This window comes from Hemiscyllium ocellatum, chromosome 15 (assembly GCF_020745735.1).
Source record: "Hemiscyllium ocellatum isolate sHemOce1 chromosome 15, sHemOce1.pat.X.cur, whole genome shotgun sequence".
Taxonomy (NCBI): Eukaryota; Metazoa; Chordata; class Chondrichthyes; order Orectolobiformes; family Hemiscylliidae; genus Hemiscyllium; species Hemiscyllium ocellatum.
This window is the reverse complement of record NC_083415.1, coordinates 55046623-55067991: the sequence shown is the minus strand read 5'-3', so window position 1 is coordinate 55067991 and position 21369 is coordinate 55046623. Positions and strand designations below refer to the sequence as shown.

The 21369-nt window shown below is 42.8% G+C and overlaps 1 protein-coding gene across 3 annotated transcripts in view; it reads left to right on the top strand.

The window, feature by feature from the left end:
- LOC132822986 (protein phosphatase 1 regulatory inhibitor subunit 16B-like) overlaps nt 1-21369 on the top strand; it is a 204161-nt gene that overhangs the window by 114048 nt on the left and 68744 nt on the right. For all 3 annotated transcript variants that reach the window (XM_060836487.1, XM_060836489.1, XM_060836488.1), the window contains exon 3: nt 17100-17170. In XM_060836487.1, coding sequence (XP_060692470.1) covers nt 17100-17170 — 71 coding nt within the window. The remainder of the gene's footprint in view (nt 1-17099; nt 17171-21369) is intronic.

Sequence of the window (21369 nt, the reverse complement as noted above, 5' to 3'; positions counted from 1 at the left end):
CTGATTTCCTAATCCTTCCAGTTCTGACTTATCAGAATAAACCAAACGTGCTTTTAAACATCTTGTTTACACAAGAGAAATGGCAAAATGCTCACAGGATTAACAAATTAAAGTAATTTTTTTTTAAAGGAGGTAGGCAATGGTCCAGTGGTATTATTGTTAGACTATTAGTCCAGAGAAATAAAAACAAAGAACCGGGAAAGCTGGAAATCTGGAACAAAAACAGGGAGTGCTGGCAAAACACAGTAGGCCTGCCAGCATCTATTTAAAAAAAAAGTTAATATTTTGAGTCCAGTGACCATTCATCAGAACTGTGTATCTCCAACACTCTCTGTTTTTGTTATTAGTGCAGAGAACCAAGTGTTTGGGGTTCCAGGTTCAAATCTACCATGGAATTTAACCCCAGTTAAAAAAAATCCATATGACCATGAAACCATTGTCAATTATTGGAAAGACTATCTGGTTCACTCTGCCCTCTTAGGGAAGGAAACTGCCATCTTTAATTGATCTGGCCACATGTGACTCCAGACCCAAGGCAATGTGCTTGACTCTTAACTACCCTTTTGGGCAACTAATGATTGACAACACTCACATTCCATGAATAAATAAATGATCGAAAATAAAAGCAGAGCAGGTAAAATGTACTAAAATGTTTCCAGAGTTGTGGTCTCATTCAGAATGACACTATATATCTAACATTCGTCCCATCTGCTCAACCAGGTGTTGCCAAGAGCTGGATTTTTAGATTACATTAGATTCTCTACAATGTGGAAACAGGCCTTTTGGCCCAATAAGTCCACACCACCCCTCCGAAGAAGCATAGAGAGGTACGAAACCCACCCAGACCCACTCCCCTACCCTATATTTAGCCCTGACTTACGCTGTGGGCAATTTAACAAGGCCAATTCACCTAACCTGCACATCTTTGGACTGTGGAAGGAAACCACAGCACCCGGAGGGAACCCACGCAGACACAGGGAGAACGTGCAAACTCCACACAGACAGGTTGGGATCGAGCCCAAGGTCCCTGGTACTGTGAGGCAGCAGTGTTAACCACTGTGCTGCTCAGTCATTTAGTAATTCAAATTGAATTATTAAAACGCTCTGAAGGGAGTGAGAGGTACCACAGGTCAACCAGCCCAATTCTTTTCAAAATGCATACAATCCACATGAGCTTGACTTTGTATTCAGTCACTTGATCTTCTCAGAGAAACTTTTATGTTAATACGCCCTGATTCCCAAAAGAAAAGCCAGCAAATGACTGCTTTGGAAACTCTGCTTAATGCCTTGTATATAATGATAATGTGTGCGTGTGTGCAATGTTATTTACTGTTGCTACATAGCGCCAACTAATTATTTCTTATAATACCAAGGAAAACAGTTCAGTTTAATTTCCAGCAAGATTCAGTTGTTGCTCGACACCAACCAGCAAAGCACAATCTTCGTTTGGGTTCGGTATTAAATGAATATGGCCTCCCAAGAGGTAATTGCTCCAATTAGCCTTCGCCCTGGGCTAGGGAGGGGAAATTAGTCATGGATCCTTCTCCTGATTGACAAAAGCATTTCTATTGGTCCTATTGTGACCTCACGTAGTCCCAAAGCACATTGACCATGTTATAATGTTGCAATGTAGCCAAAAAAACCAACATATTTTTCAATAAAGCGTAGATAATAAATTGTTTTTCTTAGGTTGGCCAGGGAATAAGTATTGACCAGCACTCTGCAGGAAGCCCTTTCCTTTATTTCAGAGACTTGACATCCATCTGAGGGTAGTTAACTTTGGTTTTGCACTTCAGTCACTATCCAGTGATTTCTTGGAAGTACATGGCAGTGGAGGTTAGATGCGGTCAATATCAGGCTCACTTCTAATACCTCAGGGTTCAATGTCCTGCCAAAACTCTCTGTTAAAATTCACGTATGCAGACCAAATCTAAAAATGTACTTTGTGCCAGAAGAAAGTGATATAGTAGTAATGTTACTACACTAATAATCCAGAGGCTCAGGCTAATCCTTTGACTGCATCAGTTCACATCCCACCTGGCGGCTAGTGGAATTTTGAATTAAATTAATTAATACATTCCTCAGTAAAGTGATGGAAGGTGTCATCAGCAAAAGCCTGCTCAGTAGTGCCCAGTTTGGGCTCCACTAGGGCCACTCAGCTCCTGACCTAATTTCAGCCTTAGTTCAAACATGGACAAAAGGGGAATTCCAGCAGTGAGGGTAGAGTGACAGCCCTTGATATCAAAGCCACATTTGACCGAGAGCAGCAACAAGAACCCTATCAAAACTAAAGTTAGTGTTAGGGGTTTCTATCTGTTGCTTGGAGCCATGCCTAATGCTAAGAAAGATGATCATGGTTGTTGGCATTTTCTCATCTCAGCTTCAGGGCATTTCTGCATATGATCCTCAGGAGAATGTCCTAGGCCCAACCCATCTTGGGCTGCTTCATCAATGTTCATTCCCACCATGATAAGGTCAGAAATGGAGATAATTACCACAATGTCTGGCACCATTTGTGACTCCTCAGATACTGAAATAGCAGCAAGACTTGGACAATATCTAGGTGGTATAGGTCACCAGGTTAGGCATCTGAACACTGAGGACTTCCTGAAGACTGTGAAAAATGCCCGAATAAATTAGTCTTGTGAACTTGGAGCAGGACTGCCATTATGTTGTCAGCAATGGGTCCAGCAAGGTGCAAAGGTAGCCCCATGTGTACTGTACAAGCCTAGTTCAACAAGAAATAACGTGTGCTTGCAAGAATGTAATGTGACCATGCACTTGAAGCCCATGTTTGAAGTCTGTCACAAATTCACCTGCACCTCCACACACATCATTTACTGCATCCGCTGCACCCAATGTGGCCTCCTATACAGTGGGGAGACAGGCCGCCTACTTGCAGAGCGTTTCAGCGAACGCCTCTGGGACACCTGCACCAGCCAACCCAACCACCCCGTGGCTGAACACTTTAACTCCCCCTCCCACTCCGCCAAGGATATGTAGGTCCTTGGCCTCGTCCATCGCCAGACCATGGCAACATGCGCCTGGAGGAAGAGCGCCTCATCTTTCGCCTAGGAACCCTCCAACCACAAGGGATGAATGCAGATTTCTCCAGCTTCCTCATTTCCCCGCGCCCCACCTTTTCTCAGTCCCAACCCTTGGACTCAGCACCACCTTCTTGACCTGCAATCTTCTTCCCGACCTCTCCGCCCTCACTCCCTCTCCGGCCTATCACCCTCCCCTTAACCTCCTTCCACCTATCGCATTCCCAACACCCCTCCCCCAAGTCCCTCCTCCCTACCTTTTATCTTAGCCTGCTTGGCACACCCTCCTCATTCCTGAAGAAGGGCTTATGCCCGAAATGTCGATTCTCCTGCTCCTTTGATGCTGCCTGACCTGCTGCGCTTTTCCAGCAACACATTTTTCAGCTCTGATCACCAGCATCTGCAGTCCTCACTTTCTCCCATGTTTGAAAGGAAAGTCAGACAGAAAAAAAGAGACTGGCTTTGCCCTTTGTTTGAAGGAGGTCACCACTAACATATAATTTAAAACTGTGTTTCTTTCAAGGAGGGTGGATGTAAATTAAGTGGTTGTCTGGGAAAGAGTCATGGAATAAAATGCCTATGGATGCAAAAGAACTTCAAAGTGAGAAAGAGGCAAGATGATGGTCACTGGTGTGGGGCAGATGAACTCATACTCAACAGCTTACCACCCTTATGGATTATGACCCAAACTGCAGACCCATTTTGTATTTTTCCCTTTGAAGAATACATAAGAACAGGGGTTAATAATCAAGTTGCAACTTGACTGGAGTGTGTTCCTGGGACTGAATGACCTCACGTGCACCAGCCTGAGTTCAAGAGTTAGTGTGCTGTGAAGGTCACAGTGGAAGAACTATTCTCAAATCATCCCTGTCCTGTAGGGTAAAGATCCTCTCTCACTCTGACTGCTTGATATCAATGAGCTAGCAGCCTGACAAAAGCAGAACAGGAGTTGGGTGAGTGAAGAAGGGGACTCAGTTCACTCCTCATCATTTGGGAGTTTCATGATTTGAGGTATCCTGTCTGGAACCATAACAATTCAGGGAATATCATCCAGGGTCTGCTCTTAACAGTAGTCTAACACAAAGCCCACTTAGCTGAAGGAAGCTTAGAGGAAAATGAAATTCAGATATTGTTGTCCAGATTAATGATGGAGCATTCATCTTCTGATATCCGCTGGTCACAAATAAACTTTAATATTTATCAGATCCAGAGTAGTGCCTTCACAAGGTCGAGGCCAGGGAAGAGAGGCAGGCAACTGGAGTGACTCCCTTTATAGGTCCCGTATGTCCTGTATAGGAGATGAATGTAAATTGTAGAGTATGTTCCAACAAAATAATTGCTAGGATTAACAACAGACACATATTGCATGTTTCTCTCTAATTTTATTTGTGTAAACATATGCCCTCCACCCCATTTTTGCACACGATATAATTGGTCTTGTGGAAGCTGACTACTCGTCAGATGTGGATTTTGCTTCACTTAGCAGATGTAAACATAGCGGGTGTGGGTAGGAAATGAGGTCTTCGATTTCTGTTCATTTCACCAAGTGAGTTACTTGACCCATTCAAATGCCACCAACGAAGTGCGCTGTTTTGTTGAAGTGTGTGTGCAACTATCTCAACGCCTCCTCAGTTTGCACATCTGAGCTGGCTGGTTGATCTGCTGCCTTGTGGAGGCCTAGCGAGTAGGCCCCCCCCGTGAAGCTGCCGACTTGTTACGGCCAAACTGATTTGTTTACCTGGAGGTGGCTGTGAGGCAAAACCATGTTATAAAATGTCAATTGTTTTAAAGCATCATCAGGGGAAGGTGCCAAAAATGAAGGAAAAGCAGCTTCGCAGCTCAATGAAAATGAGGAAGGTGAACGACTGGGGGGTAACGGGGGGGGGTGATTTTTCTCCTTCCAGCCTCTCTCGAAGGTGTAGCTTGGTTCCTTTTGCCCTCCGGGACCTCACCCATTCTTCATGCCTCGGTCTAGATGAAAGGTAAAGTTGCCATAGTCTTACCAGACTATAGGGCTGCTGTATCATTAGAGTCAGATCACTGGTGGTGGTTTAACCTGAGGGTTACCACACCTCAGGTGAGGGGAGAGGTTGAGCAGAGAGCCCTTCTGGATAACCTCAACCAGTGTGGGACATCAACTCTCATCAGTCTGCATCGCAAACCAGCTATCCAGCCAACTGAGCTAACCGATCCCCTTCCACTCTAGATGCCAGGGGATACACACTGGTTGCACCTGGCTTTATGATATTTGTTTTTATTATACTCTCAGGGGATTTGGGCATTGCTGGCTAGGACAGTATTGGTTGTACATCTCTAAACTTTCAGAGGGCAGTTAAGAGTCAACCACTTTGCTGTGAGTCTGAAATCGCATGTAATTCAGGCCACGTAAGGACGACAGATTTCCTTCCCTGAAGGACTTCACTGAATCAGCTGTATGTCAAAACAACAGTGGTTACTTGGTTGCCATGAGGTTAGCTTTTAATTCCAGTGTTTTATTTCATTGAGTTCAAATTTCACATCTGTTATGGTATGATTCGACCCAATGTCATCCATCTGCTAGGTATGCCTCAGAAGTGGGATGCAGGTCCATTTTAACTTACCCTTGCTGGACCCAGGGTATTGGGATGAGTTATATATCTGCTGTGGCTGCTTTATGACTCAGCAACACCTGTACGATTTACTTCTGCATTTATAATGGAATCATCAGGCCAGTCAGCGCAATAACATTACTGAGCAATCTCAAATGAGAAATAAATGTTATCTCCTATTACCACTGAAGTTCCACTGCGATTTTTGATCTTTTAAAATTAAAAAGTGCTATTTTTGAAATTGTGGCTGGGCTGGTAGGAGAGAATTCCCATTTTACAGCAGTTATTTCTTCAGCCAGCAGTGATATCTGGCACCCTGGACTAACATTCACTTCAACTGATAATGTTTCAGCAATACAAGGGTTAAGTGAGAGTGACTGGAACCGATTCATTAGTAAAAATGGGTCTGTGTGGATGAGCAGTGCTGGAATCGACCCTTGCAGAGAGCCAAGGCTGACTGGTTTCCTTAGCTGTTACACTGATTCATTCCTTCCCTGTCGGTTTGTGTGGAGTTCTCTCGCACATCTTAGGGCCCATTGTATACCACGGTGGTATCCCATGGATACGTCTGCAAATAAAAAGCCATGGCTTTGCAAGTGTAAGAGGGCAGGTGTTGGTGTAATGGTAATGTCATGAGACTGCCAATTCAGAACTTCAGGCTAATGTTCTGGGGGCCTGTGTTCAAATCCCACCATGGTCAATGATTTGACTGATTGATTGTCATTAAAACAGACATGGTTGAGGGTGTTTTGCTGGAAAAGCACAGTGGGTCAAGCAGCATCGAGGAGCAGGAAAATCGATGTTTCGGGCCAGAGCCCTTCATCAGGAATGAGGCTGGGAGCCTCGGGGGTGGAGAGATAAAATGCATTCTGATTTCCAGCATCAGCAGACCTCACTGTCTCCTAATTAAAACAGACATGGCTCACTAATATTCTTTAGAAAAGGAAATCTGCCATTTTTACAGGGACTGCCCCGAGCACTAAATACTGGCCTTCAACAATGCCCACATCCTGCATATGAATAAGCAAAAACAAAATGTGCAAGTGTGGGTAAGATGAAATGGAAGGGGAAACATCTCAGCCAGCAAGCACTGGCTGTTGGCCAATACACTGTTACATTTGCAGACTTTGCACCCATGAACTCATGTGATGTTTCTATTTCAGAATGGACCAAGGTCATTGTTGTTTTCTTACATTCAAGGAGGGTCTCCAGGAGAGTATCTTTGGGCTGCCCATCCACAGAGTGCAGTAGCTGCCTTGTTCTTCACCCAAGTGATTCATTGAGAATATCTAAATGAGTCAACACCTGGTGTACAGATAGCAATTCATCTCTGTCAGGTCATGGCGATGGACAGCATGCAACATAGGTTAACTGTACAACCGAAGGTTAAATTAGAAGGAGGGATTATACACACTAGGGTATATCCCCTGGAATTTAGTAGGTGAACAGGCGATTTGATCAAAGGTAGTAAGATTGGGTATATAGAGAGAAACTATTCGTTAGTTGGGCAGTTTGGATTAGGTAGCATGGTAAACCTATTAAAGCCAGAACTTTTAAAAGTGAAACCAGGAAACACTTCTGCACGTAAAGACTGGTTGTAAGTTGGAACATTGTTCTCCACAAATGGAAATTGACATGAGGTCACCTGTTAATTTGAAATCTGAGATTGATAGATTTTGTTATCCAGATGTTGGGGAAAGTAATATGTGAAATTAGCCTGCTAATCAGACATAACCTTACATGAGGGTATAGTCCTATTCCATTGGACTCATTAACAATTGTTAAGCTATTAGTATATTCTGATATCACTCTGATCACATTTAGGATTACATCACTGGACAGTGAACAGAAGTAAATGTCCCGGCTGATTTATTTAATTTTCCCCCAGGTCTCATTGTTAAAGAGGTTTGTAATCAGGATCGCGATGAGTCTGCTGGCCTGTATTTATTGCCATAATGAAATGTGCTGACAAGATTGTATGGCCTACCTTCCTCAGTCTCTGCAGAGTTTGCAGTCATTTTTTAAAAAATCATATAATGCATCAAATGGCGTGCTAAATCACTTCAGAGTGCATGGAGGGTCAACTGCATTTTGTGTACAAAAGTTATAGATAGGCCAGGCTTGGCTTTTCTGGCAGTTTTGATGGAGGTTTATTTTTACCCCAGTGCAAGCCCCACAGATGTATTGAATTCAGTTTTTCCAATCTGTCCTGGTGAAAATTGAACTCAAATGTTGTAATCGCCACATTACGTGAGCCCAGGAAACCTCTAACTAATTAAACGACAGAGGCCATCAACCCAATACAGACTGGAGAATGGGCCATTCTGATTCATTTCCTTTCAGAAAATGTAGTTTATTCATAAAATTTTTGAGGTTATGTTACATAACAATTCAAATATAGCATCACAAAAGGTGTGAACCAGATCCGTTTCTTTCAGTAAAATGTGCAGCACACTGAGGTATCTCAAGACATTTACAGTAACAAGTTATACTGGCAGTGTTCACTTCATATTAACCATGCAGCCAAAGGGACTTTACTTGGTATCTAGTCTCTTGGCATATTATTACGGGGTGATCTGACACTGTGGCTGTTCTGCATTGAATCTTTGCAGTGGGTGACTGAAGCACTCCTCAGCATCTAGTCCTGGACTTTGCAATGTGCCGATTTGCAATACTTAGTCATCAACAATACTTTGCATTGGATATCCAGCAAGTTTTAGGCATCATTCAGCGCTATGATGGACCTGCAGCAGCAACTGATGTGTATCTTCGTGTATCTACCTGAGAACAGTCTGCAGAGTGCTGAACCCTGTGTTGCAAGACTGCTCTGGGAAAGGATCTCTCCAAAACACCCACAGCATTCATTCCAGATTGACTTTGCAAAGGCAGATACCAGGAGCATTTTCCGCACTAGAACCACCTTGAAAGTGGACGTGGGGAAACTTCAGATGCACAGGGACAACATGACAGGGATGGTCTCTCTCACCGCCAGCTATGTCCTTCCTATGTCTGTGTGAGAGACCAACTATTACTCTTACCTATTATTCTGTTGGAGGTGAGTATGTGCTGTTCATCTCCCACATTAAATTTACACAATGCATGATCCTGGGGCAGCTTTTATTACTGGGTGATTACATATAACCAACTGACAGCGATATATTCTTTTTACATGTCTCCAAGAGAGTGTGGAGAGCCACAGTTGGGGCCCTTTGATCCTTTCACTTCAATGAGGAATAAATTTTCTACTTGTGTTGCTTAGCAGTTGGAAACGCTGCAGCAAGGAGAGAGTGAGTGAAGATGCAGCATCTTAACTAACCCAACACCACACTGTTATGTATGCCTGTGGTATTGTCAGTTAACTGTGGCTGCTCCAGTTACCCAAGCTGTGATTACACATTTTAATTGGGTGATTATTTGGTTAATGATCAGCCCCAGCCTGTAGACACAATCAGCAATTTACGGTTTAAAATTGAAATTTTTTTCACTCTCCAAGTAATTAACATGTAATTCCATCTGATAGACACACAAAGAGCCACTCATTATTAAAAGTACTGACCTAAATGTTTTCACAATGTTGGTTAGGCTAAGTGGCAATTAGTGGTCAGAGTCGCTAGACTGTAATCATTTATAAAAACTTCTGCACTCTGTCCTGAAGCTGTCTGCTGCTTACAAGTGACTGTCAGTTTGTCATGCAAGTTCTTCATTAACATCATAACAAAATTCAATTGTGGCACAAATCACAGCCAGGAAATTCCTGACTTCATCCCCAGTGACCACTTTCCAGTGGCAATCCATACTTTGTTTTTTCTTCCTGGCCTAGAGCATCAAGATCAGTGATGTCATCTCAATTATACAGTCATAGAGATGTACAGCATGGAAACACTCCCTTCAGTCCAACTCTTCCATGTCGACCAGATATCTCAATCCAATCTAGTCCCACCTGCCAGCACCCGGCCCATATCCCTCCAAACCCTTCCTATTCATATACCCATTCAAATGGCTCTTAAATGTTGCAATTGTATCAGCCTCCACCACTTCCTCTAGCAGCTCATTTCTTACACGTACCACCCTCTGCGTGAAAAAGTTGCCCCTTAGGTCTCTTTTATATCTTTCCCCTCTTACCCTAAACCTATGCCCTCTAGTTCTGGACTCCCCGACACTAGGGAAAAGACTTTGTCTATTTATTTTATCCGTGCCCCTCATGATTTTATAAACCTCCATAAGGTCACCCCTCAGCCTCCGACGCTCCAGTTGCTCCCTAGTTAAGATAAGCATGCTTAGTACTTAAGGATAGGGCTCTTGTGGTGGAGGAGTAGTGTCCTTAGCTCTGGGCCAGAACATCTGGGCTCAAGTCATCACATTTCTGGATAGGTTGATGAACAATATCCCCTTCATACTGATGTGGAGGTGCCGGTGTTGGACTAGGGATGGATAAAGTCAGAAGTCAGAACGACATCAGGTTATAGTCCAACAAGTTTATGTGAGGTCACAAGCTTTCGGAGTACTGCCCCTTTGTCAGCTGATTGCCCCATCATCTGGTGACATGCTCCGAAAGCTTGTGATTATAACCTGGTGTTATCTGACTGATATTTAATACTGAATCTAGTTAGCTGTCAGGGAGTTTTGAACATTTTTTATGTACGTAATCCAACATTATATCTGTCAGCAAACTTTTAATGGGAAGTCACTGGTGCTCAATATCTAAAACTTCTCCTTCCTAACGTTGCTACCTAGAGTTTACCATCCAGCTGCTTGCCTCAAATACACATAAAAAATCACTGATTTTTATGTCTTTGGTGCGAATTTATCGTTTGTTCTTGGGATGTGATGAAGTAAGCAAAATTTCCTTTTCTAGGGACACTGAGAAGGTGGACTTGTGCGGTTGCTTTTCCCTTTAGTGATTTGTTAAAACGTTTTTGTTCCCAAAAATAAACTTTTCATAAGAGTACATCATAAAACTTTTTGACTGAGGGCACAGTAAACATCACACATCATGGCGCTTTAAATCAGAATGCTTTTGACATTTATAACATTCCATTTCAAGCCTACTGCTTGAGGGTAAATCATTTCAAATTGAAACTTAGAGAAATATGATAGAAGTAAACTTTACCCCACCACAGCATGTCCCACTCTCTGGCTCGTCATTACAGCGTCAATGCTTTTGAGGTTCACAATGTTCCTCACCAAACGTACAGGCTGCAGGATGCTGTACAGTTTTATATCCCTCCATCTAAGATGGCAGAATACTCATAGACACTGATCTTTGCCTGTTTTAATGGGATAGGTCGCTTGGCTAATTTTAACACAGAGTTGTACCACTTACTGCAAACTGGAGTTAAGTAGGCCAGGCCACTTTAATTTTTTATATAAATGGATTTTTTAAAAAATGTAGTGTAGTTGACAAATCTTAGTGCCTCAAGTCTGCAATTCTGGTCTCCTTCCTGTTGGAAAGATGTTGCAAAACTTGAAATGTTTCAGAAAAGATTTACAAGGATGTTGCCAGGGTTGGAGGATTTGAGCTACAGGGAGAGGCTGAACAGGCTGGGGCTGTTTTCCCTGGAGCGTCGGAGGCTGAGGGGTGACCTTATAGAGGTTTACAAAATTATGAGGGGCATGGATAGGATAAATAGACAAAGTCTTTTTCCTGGCGTCGGGGAATCCAAAACTAGAGGGCATAGGTTTAAGGTGAGAGGGAAAAAATCTAAAAAGGACCGAAGGAGGAAACTTTTCACACAGAGAGTGACACGTGTATGGAATGAGCCTCCAATAGGAAGTGGTGGAGGCTGGTAGAATTGCAACATTTAAGAGGCATTTGGATGGGTATATGAATAGGAAGGGTTTGGAGGGATATGGGCCAGGTGCTGGCAGATGGGACTAGATTGGATTGGGATATCTGGTTGGCATGGACGGGTTGGACCGAAGGGACTGTACATCTCTATGACTCTAAGTCCTTTCTCAAGCAACATGTTCTCCAGTGTATACCTGTAAGATGCCCCTTTTACTGCATTTATTTCTGGTGTAAAGTTGTAAGCTGAAGTTCAACTGAAAACCTCGAGTAATTCTTTCCCCATCAACTTTTGTTAAAATGATTGGCTGCAAGTATTGGCTTAAAGTAATCAAATTTAGGGTTTGTGTGTCTAGTTTCTGCTTTTAATTTAACTGTTCCATGGTGGTTTTAACTGATTCATTCTCACATCAGTCATTAGATGCACACATAGAATTGGTTGCTTAGTTACCACACTACAAGAGTATAGCAGTTACTGACATTCTTATAAATATGAGGAAAAATTAAGTGTGTGATTGTTGGAAATAGCTACAAGCTGCCACTGTACTGACAAGATGAGTTTTTCTCTGGTTTTGCTTAATGTGTTTTAAGTTAATTCCTGATATTTAAGCTACTCAAATTGGCACAGTTCAATAGAGATTTCTACTTTGTCATTCTTCATGTTTTAAGTCAAACGTTCTGCCTGTAGATTGCTTCTAGCATTCTCCCCCACTCCTCTGCCCTCTTCCTGTTTACATCACTCCTCCCAGAGTTGCTGATTCATGCAAGGCTGTGATTTTACAGACATGGACAACTCTTCAATACCATGCTTAAGTGGTCATTTGCAAACATCAACAGCTTTATTGAGAGATTTTAGAGGTACAATCCGATGTCGGTGCACGAACACTTTTCCAGCAAGATTCACCCGAAAGCAACAAACACAACTTCAATTTGTACAACACATTTTAATGTAGTAAGACTCTCTCCTGGACATTAACAGATTAAATGTCAGACAGGTGACCAAAATTTTAGTCAAAGAGGTAGGTGTTAAGGTGAAGGGGGATGGGATAAAGGCAAGAAGGCAAAGAAGTCTTGAAGAAATTTCCGGGATTTGGACTCAGGCAGCAGAAGGCATAGTCACTGTGGTATAAGAGTCTGAAAGGGTTAAAGCTGAGGAGTGCTTTTTGCACCACTATAAATGATCACAAGGACTTTGGGTCCCGCAGGATTTAAACCAAGTACTGAGGTCTCCCTCATTGGCTTAGTAACAATGTCTATAACTTGTATCTAGGTGCTCTCATACAATAAACCACACCATGTTTAAGGCAAAAGCATTAGACTACCAAGTGGTTTGCCTCCACCACCCACACCAAGCAGGTTCTGTAGATCTCTGGCCTGAAAGAGGATGGTAACAGCGGGATGAACTGTGACATACATTTTATAACAGCCATCATTGGTGCAGTAATAAACTTCAATGGTGCAGGAGACAGACTTCAAGGTGATCAGGAGCTGGAATCCGAGCTAACTTTGTTTCTCTGTCCTTCTGGACACTGAGGCCATTGTGATGCATTGTTGCTACCCCAATTGTCATCAGTGAAACCATCATGAATTGGATCAAATATTAGTCTTTAAAGACCATTATGGCTTTAAGTTTGCTCTTTAAGCCGTCAGTGAAGTTGAGATCTATATTCTCTCAGGGGCAGTCGGCTTAGAGTTTTCAATGTGGCTAGTGCCACTAGTCTTCCCCTGAAACATGATCTACAATGCAGGGAGTATCTTATTCAGTGCAATATTTAGCTAACTGATAGCATGACCTGGAAACAATAATGTAGAACCCTTACTCTTTAGGCTTGCACAGAAATCTAACACAAATTTGTTCTGTTTTCACAGAGCATGAGCTAAATATTTGCTCTGCTTAGCTTCCGATTATCAATGTTATACCTTTCCAAAATGCATTAATTAATAACCTTAATTTGTCACGTTTTATTTTCCTGTGCTGTTTGCATGGAGTAGTGGGAATGATATCTTTGGTATAATGTTTGAGCATTTGTGAAAGCAGTTCTGTCATGGTGATATCAGATCACATGAAACAGGAGTCTGGGCTTGCGGAGCTCAAAGTAAGATACTCCCTCTCACTATCCTCTGTGTATAGTTTTGTTCAATAAAGCTTGTTGCTGTTTGTTTACAAGTGTGTAGATCTCACATTATTACACATTGGCTAATAAAAATAACTTTGGGTAACCTTCTGTCTCTATGTAATGCAAACCATCCTCCTCTGACTGAAATTTTCAAAGCATTCTTTCCTTTATTGGTCAGAATATTGAGTACAGGAATTGGGAGGTCATGTTGCAGCTGTATACGACATTGGTTAGGCCACATTTGAAATATTGCGTGCAGTTCTGGTCTCCCTCCTAGTGGAATGATGTTGTGAAACTTGAAAGGGTTCAGAGAAGATTTACAAGGATGTTGCCAGAGTTGGAGGGCTTGCTGTCGGGAGAGGTTATTTGGAGGCTGAGAGGTGACCTTTTAGAGGTTTATAAAATCATGAGGGGCATGGATAGGGTAAGTTTTGGTTTGGGGGAATCCAAAACTAGAGGGCATAGGTTTAGGGTGAGAAGAGAAAAACTTAAAAGTTGCCCTTAGGTCCCTTTTCTACACAGAGGGTGATGTGTGTATAGAATGAGCTGCCTGAGGAAGTGGTGGAGTCTTTTACAATATTTAAAAGACATCTGGATGGGTATAGGAGGGATATGGGCCTAGTGCTGGCAAATGGGACTAGATTAGGTTAGGATATCTGGTCAGCATTGATGAGTTGCATCAAAAGATCTGTTTCTGTGCTGTACATCTCTATGACTCTAAGTGAATCTGATCTTTATAATAGTCATTGCTGACTGTTAACTCAACATTCTCTAAGGAATCATGGGTAAGCCGCCTAACTTTCATGATGTTTCCAAATGCTGGCAGTCCAACATTACTGGGCATGAATATAGCTGATCACTCCTAAGACCAACAGAACACTCAGAAGAAACTGTTTTCCTGAGTAAATGATTAGATGAGGGAAGTAGCATTCGCTTGGAAGAAATATTTATGGGAAACTAGATAATCACATGAAGGAGAAAAGAATAGAAAAATCTATTAACCATTTGGGATGAAACTGGAGGAGGCTTGCATGGGGTGTACAATCCATTTGGGCTGAATGGTCTGTTTCACTGCTGGAAAATGTTGTGTAATATTTACTAGATTAGGGAATTCATTAGCACTGAGTGGGTGGAAGTGATCCTTATTCATAGGATTTCATAAAATCCCAACAGTATGGAAACAGACCCTTCAGCTGAACAAGTCCACACCGAATCTCCAAAGAGTATCCCACCCGGATCCATTCCTCTAACCTATTACTCTACATTTTCCTTGACTAATGTACCTAAACCACACATCTCTGAACAATATGGGCAAGTTAGCACGGCCAATTCACCTAACCTGCACATCTTTGGGCTATGGGAGGAAACCGGAGCATCCAGAAGAAACCCATGCAGATATGGAGAGAATTTGTAAGCTCCACGAAGACAGTCGTCCGAGACTGGAATCGAACTCGGGTCCCTGGCACTGTGAGGCAGCAATGCTAACCACTGAACCACCGTGCTACCCATTGTTGATGCCCCAAGATGCTTATTGATTCCTAAGGACTGCTTTAGGCCAAAGAGGCTTTGGGGTTGTCACAAATCCCAGAGTAAAATTGGAGAAAGAGAGTATTAAAAAGGGAGGGAGAAAGAGGCAGTGTAAGATAGGAATGAAGCCAGTGTAAGGTAAAATGTTGAGAAGAAGAAAGTAAAAGGTTATGGGGGCATCAGCATTTTTTAAAAAATCCACATTTTCATATTAGCAGTCACTGATGCATCTATTATCAATCGATGAGGGATAGTGTCCCTTCTTGAGCTTTCACCTTGCTCTCTTACCTTAGGCTTGTTTCAAAGTCAGCCACACCTTGTTGAAGTAAAGCTCATCATCCACAGGCTCCCACGCACTCTCTTCCCAGCTGTTGGTGTCAAAGCTGAATTTAAAATCGGCTTCAGTGTAACTGAAAAGTTTCCTCTGGGCACTCTCTGATCTTTGACCAATCATCAACTTGGAGTAGAGAGCACACTTCAGGAGGTGAGTGGCACTCAGGTGCAGTGGCCTGGCCAGTGCAGTTGCTACATGGGAATGGTCAAGTAGAAATGAGTGACCAATTTGTTTGGAATCATAAGATCTACAACACTGTGGATGTGGTCAGCCCCTGTGTATCTGACCAGAAGCAGCCTCCAGTTACTCCACTCCTCATCCTCCTCTCTGCATTCAGAGTTTGAAATTATTCCATGTTTTCTTGCCCCTTTTACTTGAACCTGGGAACGCAGCAACAAGAATAGGCCATTCATCCCTTCGAGCCTGTTCTACCATTTAATCATGGTTAAACTGTGGCCTTTCTCCATATACCTGCCTTTGGTCCATATCCCTTAATACCTTGGTTTAACAAAAGGTTATGTAGGGCATATTCAAATTAACAACTGCATCCAGCATCCACTATGGAAGGGAGTTCCAAACATCTACCACCCTTGATGTGTAACATCTCTCCTGAAAAGTCTCGCCATAATTTTGTAGACTCTGCCCCTAGATCGAAAATCTTCAACCAGTGGAAATACTTTGTTTATTTACCCTGTCTTTTCCTGTTAATATCTTTTGATGGCTTTGATCAGATCACCCTGTAACCTTCTAAATTCTAGAGAAAACGGACTATATTTGTAAAATCCCTCCTCATAACTTAACTAATGAAGTCCAGATATTATTCTTGTAAATCTATGTTGTATTGCCTCCAAGGTCAATCTATCCTTCCTCAGGATTGGTGCTCAGATCTGCTCACAGTACTTCAAGTGAGGTCCGTCCAGGGTTTTGTATAACTGCCGCACAAGGCCGTAACGTATGAATATTACTTTCTGTTCAGTAATCAAGCCTAAAACTTGCCTATTGAACCTTTGGTTTATTGTTTCCTACAACTCAGTAGAACTGCTTCCCCCTTGTCCTCTTTTGAAGCTAGAATTGTGTAAGATCCCAAACCTTCCTCCAAACTGTTTCAGCTGCTGCTTGGTTAGGCCTCGATTAGAATGTGAAGATTAATTGTGAGCACCACCCTTTAGGATTAAAGCCAGGGCATTGGAAAGGGTGCAGGCGAGATTTATTTGAATAGGATCTGGGCTTTAGAGACTTCGGCTTTATGGAGAAGCCCTGGTTGTTCTCCTTCAAATGGAGAAGGTTAAGGATGTTGGGCCTTCAACATCACGAAGGGTTTCGATGGAGCAGGAAAGGAGAAACTGTTTTCAATGGTAAAAGTTAATAACCAGGGAGCACTGATTTGAGATGATTAGCTAAAAGAACCAGTGGCATAAAGAGAAAACACTTTGGCAGCATATTCCAGATCCCTCTGTAAAACAGAGAGGGTGGTGGATGGAAATTCATTGGAACGTTCAAAAGGAAATTGGATAAATAGAGTAGAGCTTCACAGGGCTAAGTGGAAGAAGCAGAACAGTGTAAGTGGTTGGATAAGCTCCAACAAGGATGTGACGCAGGCATGATGGGCTGAATGGTCTCCTTTTCATCCTTTTTATAAATGGGAGTAAGTGAGCCTAAAAGCAGTGCTATGTCCTGTGAGTAATTGTGGTGTTTTTATTGCAGTGAGCCTCTTGCTGAAAAAGAATGTGAACCCAGATCTGTGCAATGAAGATGGACTCACTGCATTACATCAGGTATGGAGCAGACTTCTCATTGACTTGTACTAATGGAAAAATCTCATGCTGTCCAGTTGCAGAAACTGAGAACTTTAGTAATCCCCTGTTGAATGTAGTCTCCAGAAGGGAAAAGTACATAAACATTTTTATTTATTGGTAACAGAGTCTCTCACACAAGATCCTTTAATCATCATAAAAGGCAAGTATGCCCTCACTTCTAAATCTGTTCTATGTTAGCTGTTCTTGGCCAGACACATGATTAGTACGACAGAGAGCTCCTGCTCTTATGATATCGTGCGTACTTCAACTGCCTTTCCAGCAAGAGAGGCTGGATATTTGTTCAGGAGCAGTCAGCTGTAATTTCCAAACTAACAAACTGACCGAGATCAACTAACCAACATGGTCCAGGGACTGAATATGGGACCTTTGTGCCTTGTCTGGTCCAGTTACACATGGTCTGTACCGACTTAAATATCACGACATCTGCTTTATATAAAAACAGAATAAATGTAGCATTTATTTTTGTATTTGTTTTATAGCATAACAGATGTTGAAAAATGTATATTATTAATAATCTCAAATTTTAAACAGCTTTATTTGCCACAGCATGCCCCAAAATGTTTTAAAGCTAAAAGGCGTACACAGAGAACACTGGAGAAACTCAGCAGGTCTGGCAGCATCTGTGCAGAGAGAATGAATCATAGGATCCCTACAGTGAGGAAACAGGCCATTTGGCCCAACAAGTCCACACTGACCCTCCAAAGAGTAATCCATTCAGACCCATTCCCTTGCTACTCTACATTTCCCTTGATTGATGCAGCTAACCTAAACAGCCCTGGACACTATGGGCAATTTAGCATGGGCAATTCACCTAACCTGCACATCTTTGAACTGTGGGAGCAAACTGGAGCACCCAGAGGAAACCCACACAGACACGGGGAGAACGTGCAAACTCCACAAAAACAGTCACCTGAGGGTGGAATCGAACCTGGTTCCATGGCACAGTGAGGCAGCAGTGCTAATCACTGAGCCACCACGCCACCCATTATCTGGGTTAACATTTTGAGTCAAGTGCCCCTTCTATAGAACAGTAGTTCTGAAGTTTAGTCATTGTTGTAATGTTAAAAACCTGGCAGCCCCACAGTAAGGTTTCACAAATTACAATTAAGTAAATTACTTGTTTTTAAGGTGCTTCAGAAATTGCTGGAAAAACTCAGCACTCTGCTTTCTCTCCACAGGTGCTGTTGAGCTTTTCCAACAATTTCTGTTTTTGTTTCCAACATAGAGTCATAGAGATGTACAGCACGGAAACAGACCCTTCAGTCCAACTCGTCCATGCCAACCAGATATCCCACTGCCAGCAATCAAGTCCCACCTGCCAGCACATGGCCCATATCCCTCCAAACCCTTCCTTTTCAAACACCCATCCAAATGCCTTTGAAATGTTGCAATTGTATCAGCCTCCACCACTTCCTCTGGCAGCTCATTCCATACATGCACCACTGTCTGAGTGAAAAAGTTGCCTCTTGGCACTGTTTTATATCTTTCCTCTCTCACCCTAAACCTATGCCCTCTAGTTCTGGACTCCCCCCACCCCAGGGAAAAGACTTTGTCTATTTATCCTATCTATGCCCCTCATGATTTATTAAACCTTTTATAAGGTCACCCCTCAGCCTCCGACGCTCCAGGGAAAACAACCCCAGCATATTCAACATCTCCATATAGCTCAAATCCTCCAACCCTGGCAACATCCTTGTAAATCTTTTCTGAACTCTTTCAAGTTTCACAACATCTTTCCAATAGTAAGGAGGCCAGAATTGCTCGCAATATTCCAACAGTGGCCCAGCCAATGTCCTGTACAGCCATAACATGACCTCCCAACTCCTGTACTCGATACGCTGACCGATAAAGGAAAGCATACCAAATACCTCCTTCATTATCCTATCTACCTGCGACTCCACTTTCAAGGAGCTATGAACCTGCACTCCAAGGTCTCTTTGTTCAGCAACACTCCCTAGGACCTTACCATTAAGTGTACAATTCCTGCAAAAATTTGCTTTCCCAAAATGCAGCACTTCACATTTATCTGAATTAAACTCCATCTGCCATTTCTCAGCCCATTGGCCCATCTGATCAAGATCCTGTTGTAATCTGAGGTAACGTTCTTTGCTGTCCACTACACTCCAATCAATAAACGTACTAATTATACCTCTTATGCTCATATCCAAATCAATTATGTAAATGATGAAAAGTAGTGGACCCAGCACTGATCTTTGTGGCACTCCACTGGTCACAGGCCTCCAGTCTGAAAAGCAACCCTCCACCACCACCCTCTGTCTTCTACCTTTGAGCCAATTCTGTATCCAAATGGCTAGTTCTCCCTGTATTCCATGAGATCTAACCTTGCTCACCAGTCTCCCACCTTAAAAACGTGCCCCCTACTCTTGAAATCCCCCACCCTAGGGAAAGGACAACTATCATTAACTCTATCTATACTCCTCACCAGCATTTCCTTTCATCCTAACAGGAATATACTTTCTCTGGACTCTCGTTATCTCATTTCTGAAGGCTTCCCATTTTCCTGCCATCCCTTTACCTGCGAACATCTGCGCCCAATCAGCTTTTGAAAGCTCTTGTCAAAATTGGCCTTTCTCCAATTTAGAACTTCAGTTTTTAGATCTGGTCTACCTTTTTCCATCACTATCTTAAAACTAATAGAATTATGGTCGCTGGCCCCAAAGTGCTCCCCCACTGACACCTCAGTCACCTGTCTGCAGTTCTCTGGTTTATTTTTGTTTTCAGGTGTTGTTTGTTGAAGAAATGTTGGCCATGACATTCCCCTGCTCACCTTCAAAATAGCAAATGCTTATAGCCACTTGACTTTGACTTAATGTCTCAACTGAAACAGAGCACCTTTGACAATCCAGCATTCCCTCAGTGCTACTTTAGTGCGTCAGTCTGGACTATCTCGAGTGGGACTTGAACCTAAAACTATCTGGGCTCTGAGGTGGGAATCCCATTAAACTTAAGCCGAAAATGTCAAAACTGTGAGCTGGGTTGCCGATGGCCTAGGGTTCCTTTAACAGTTGAGTACAGGAAGGTGGGTTAAATCTACAGGGCAAAAGCAACAAACATTGACAGTATGGTTAAGGAGAAACTGATACTGAGGTTGTGTGCCGTGTCTTGCTGTGTGAGGCAGTACATCTCTGGTTTGTGCCTGTGATTCTGCACCCATGCGCGCGCACACACACAAACACACACACACACACACACACACACACACACACACACACCCTTTGGGGGGTGAGTCTCTAAATAGTGCGCGCGCGCACACACACAACATTTAACTGCAACTTTTTGACAGGTTCCACCTTTGCCCTGTACAGGACAATGTTGGAGAGATTATCTGGGGAAGGGGGGTACAGGGTACAGTGTCGAACTCCAGGGAAAGTGTGGTGGGAGAGAGAGGGCAGTCATTTGGAGATGGTGCTTGGGCTCCCACCGATGTTCAGGACTGTTCTCAGCAGCATTTCAGTAAGCCGCGTTCACTTTGAATCATTGTAAACACAAGATGCGATCAGGGTTGGAAACACGTCTTTGATGTAATGTTTCTAGTGGGACCTTGAGATCTCCTTTGGATAAGCTGATATTTGGATAATTGAGGTTCCTCTGTATTCCCCCACCTTCCTCTCCAGGAGGGAGCAAAATGCCTAGGCAAGTCTCAACCCCTCCCCTCCTGGCTCCATAGGAATTAACAGCTTTGTAGATGCCATGCAAACAAGATGGGAAAGTATCTGACTTCAATTTATAACCTTCTTGCACAGTGTGCATGATGATCCATCTTCAAAATCCAACCCACGATGCCAACAGTAATCTCTGTGGAGGTCTTTGAACTCCTCCAATTCTAAGCTTACTGATGTTTTCAGTGCTTCACCACTGATGGCTGTGTCTTCAGCTTCATGATCCCAAAGCCCTGGGATTCTCTCTTTACATCTCTCCACCTCTCTCTTAACTTCTTTAAACATTCAAAACTTAACTTTTAATGACTCGTAATATTTTTTTCTTTATCCTTTTATGGGAAATTGGTGTTAGTGACAAGGCCAGCATTTGTTGCATACACCTAGTTGCCCTGGCTCGAAATACATACCTTCTCTGCCCTTTCAGAGAAAGGTAAGGATATGTAGTCACGTTGAGGCATGGAAACACACCCTTCGATC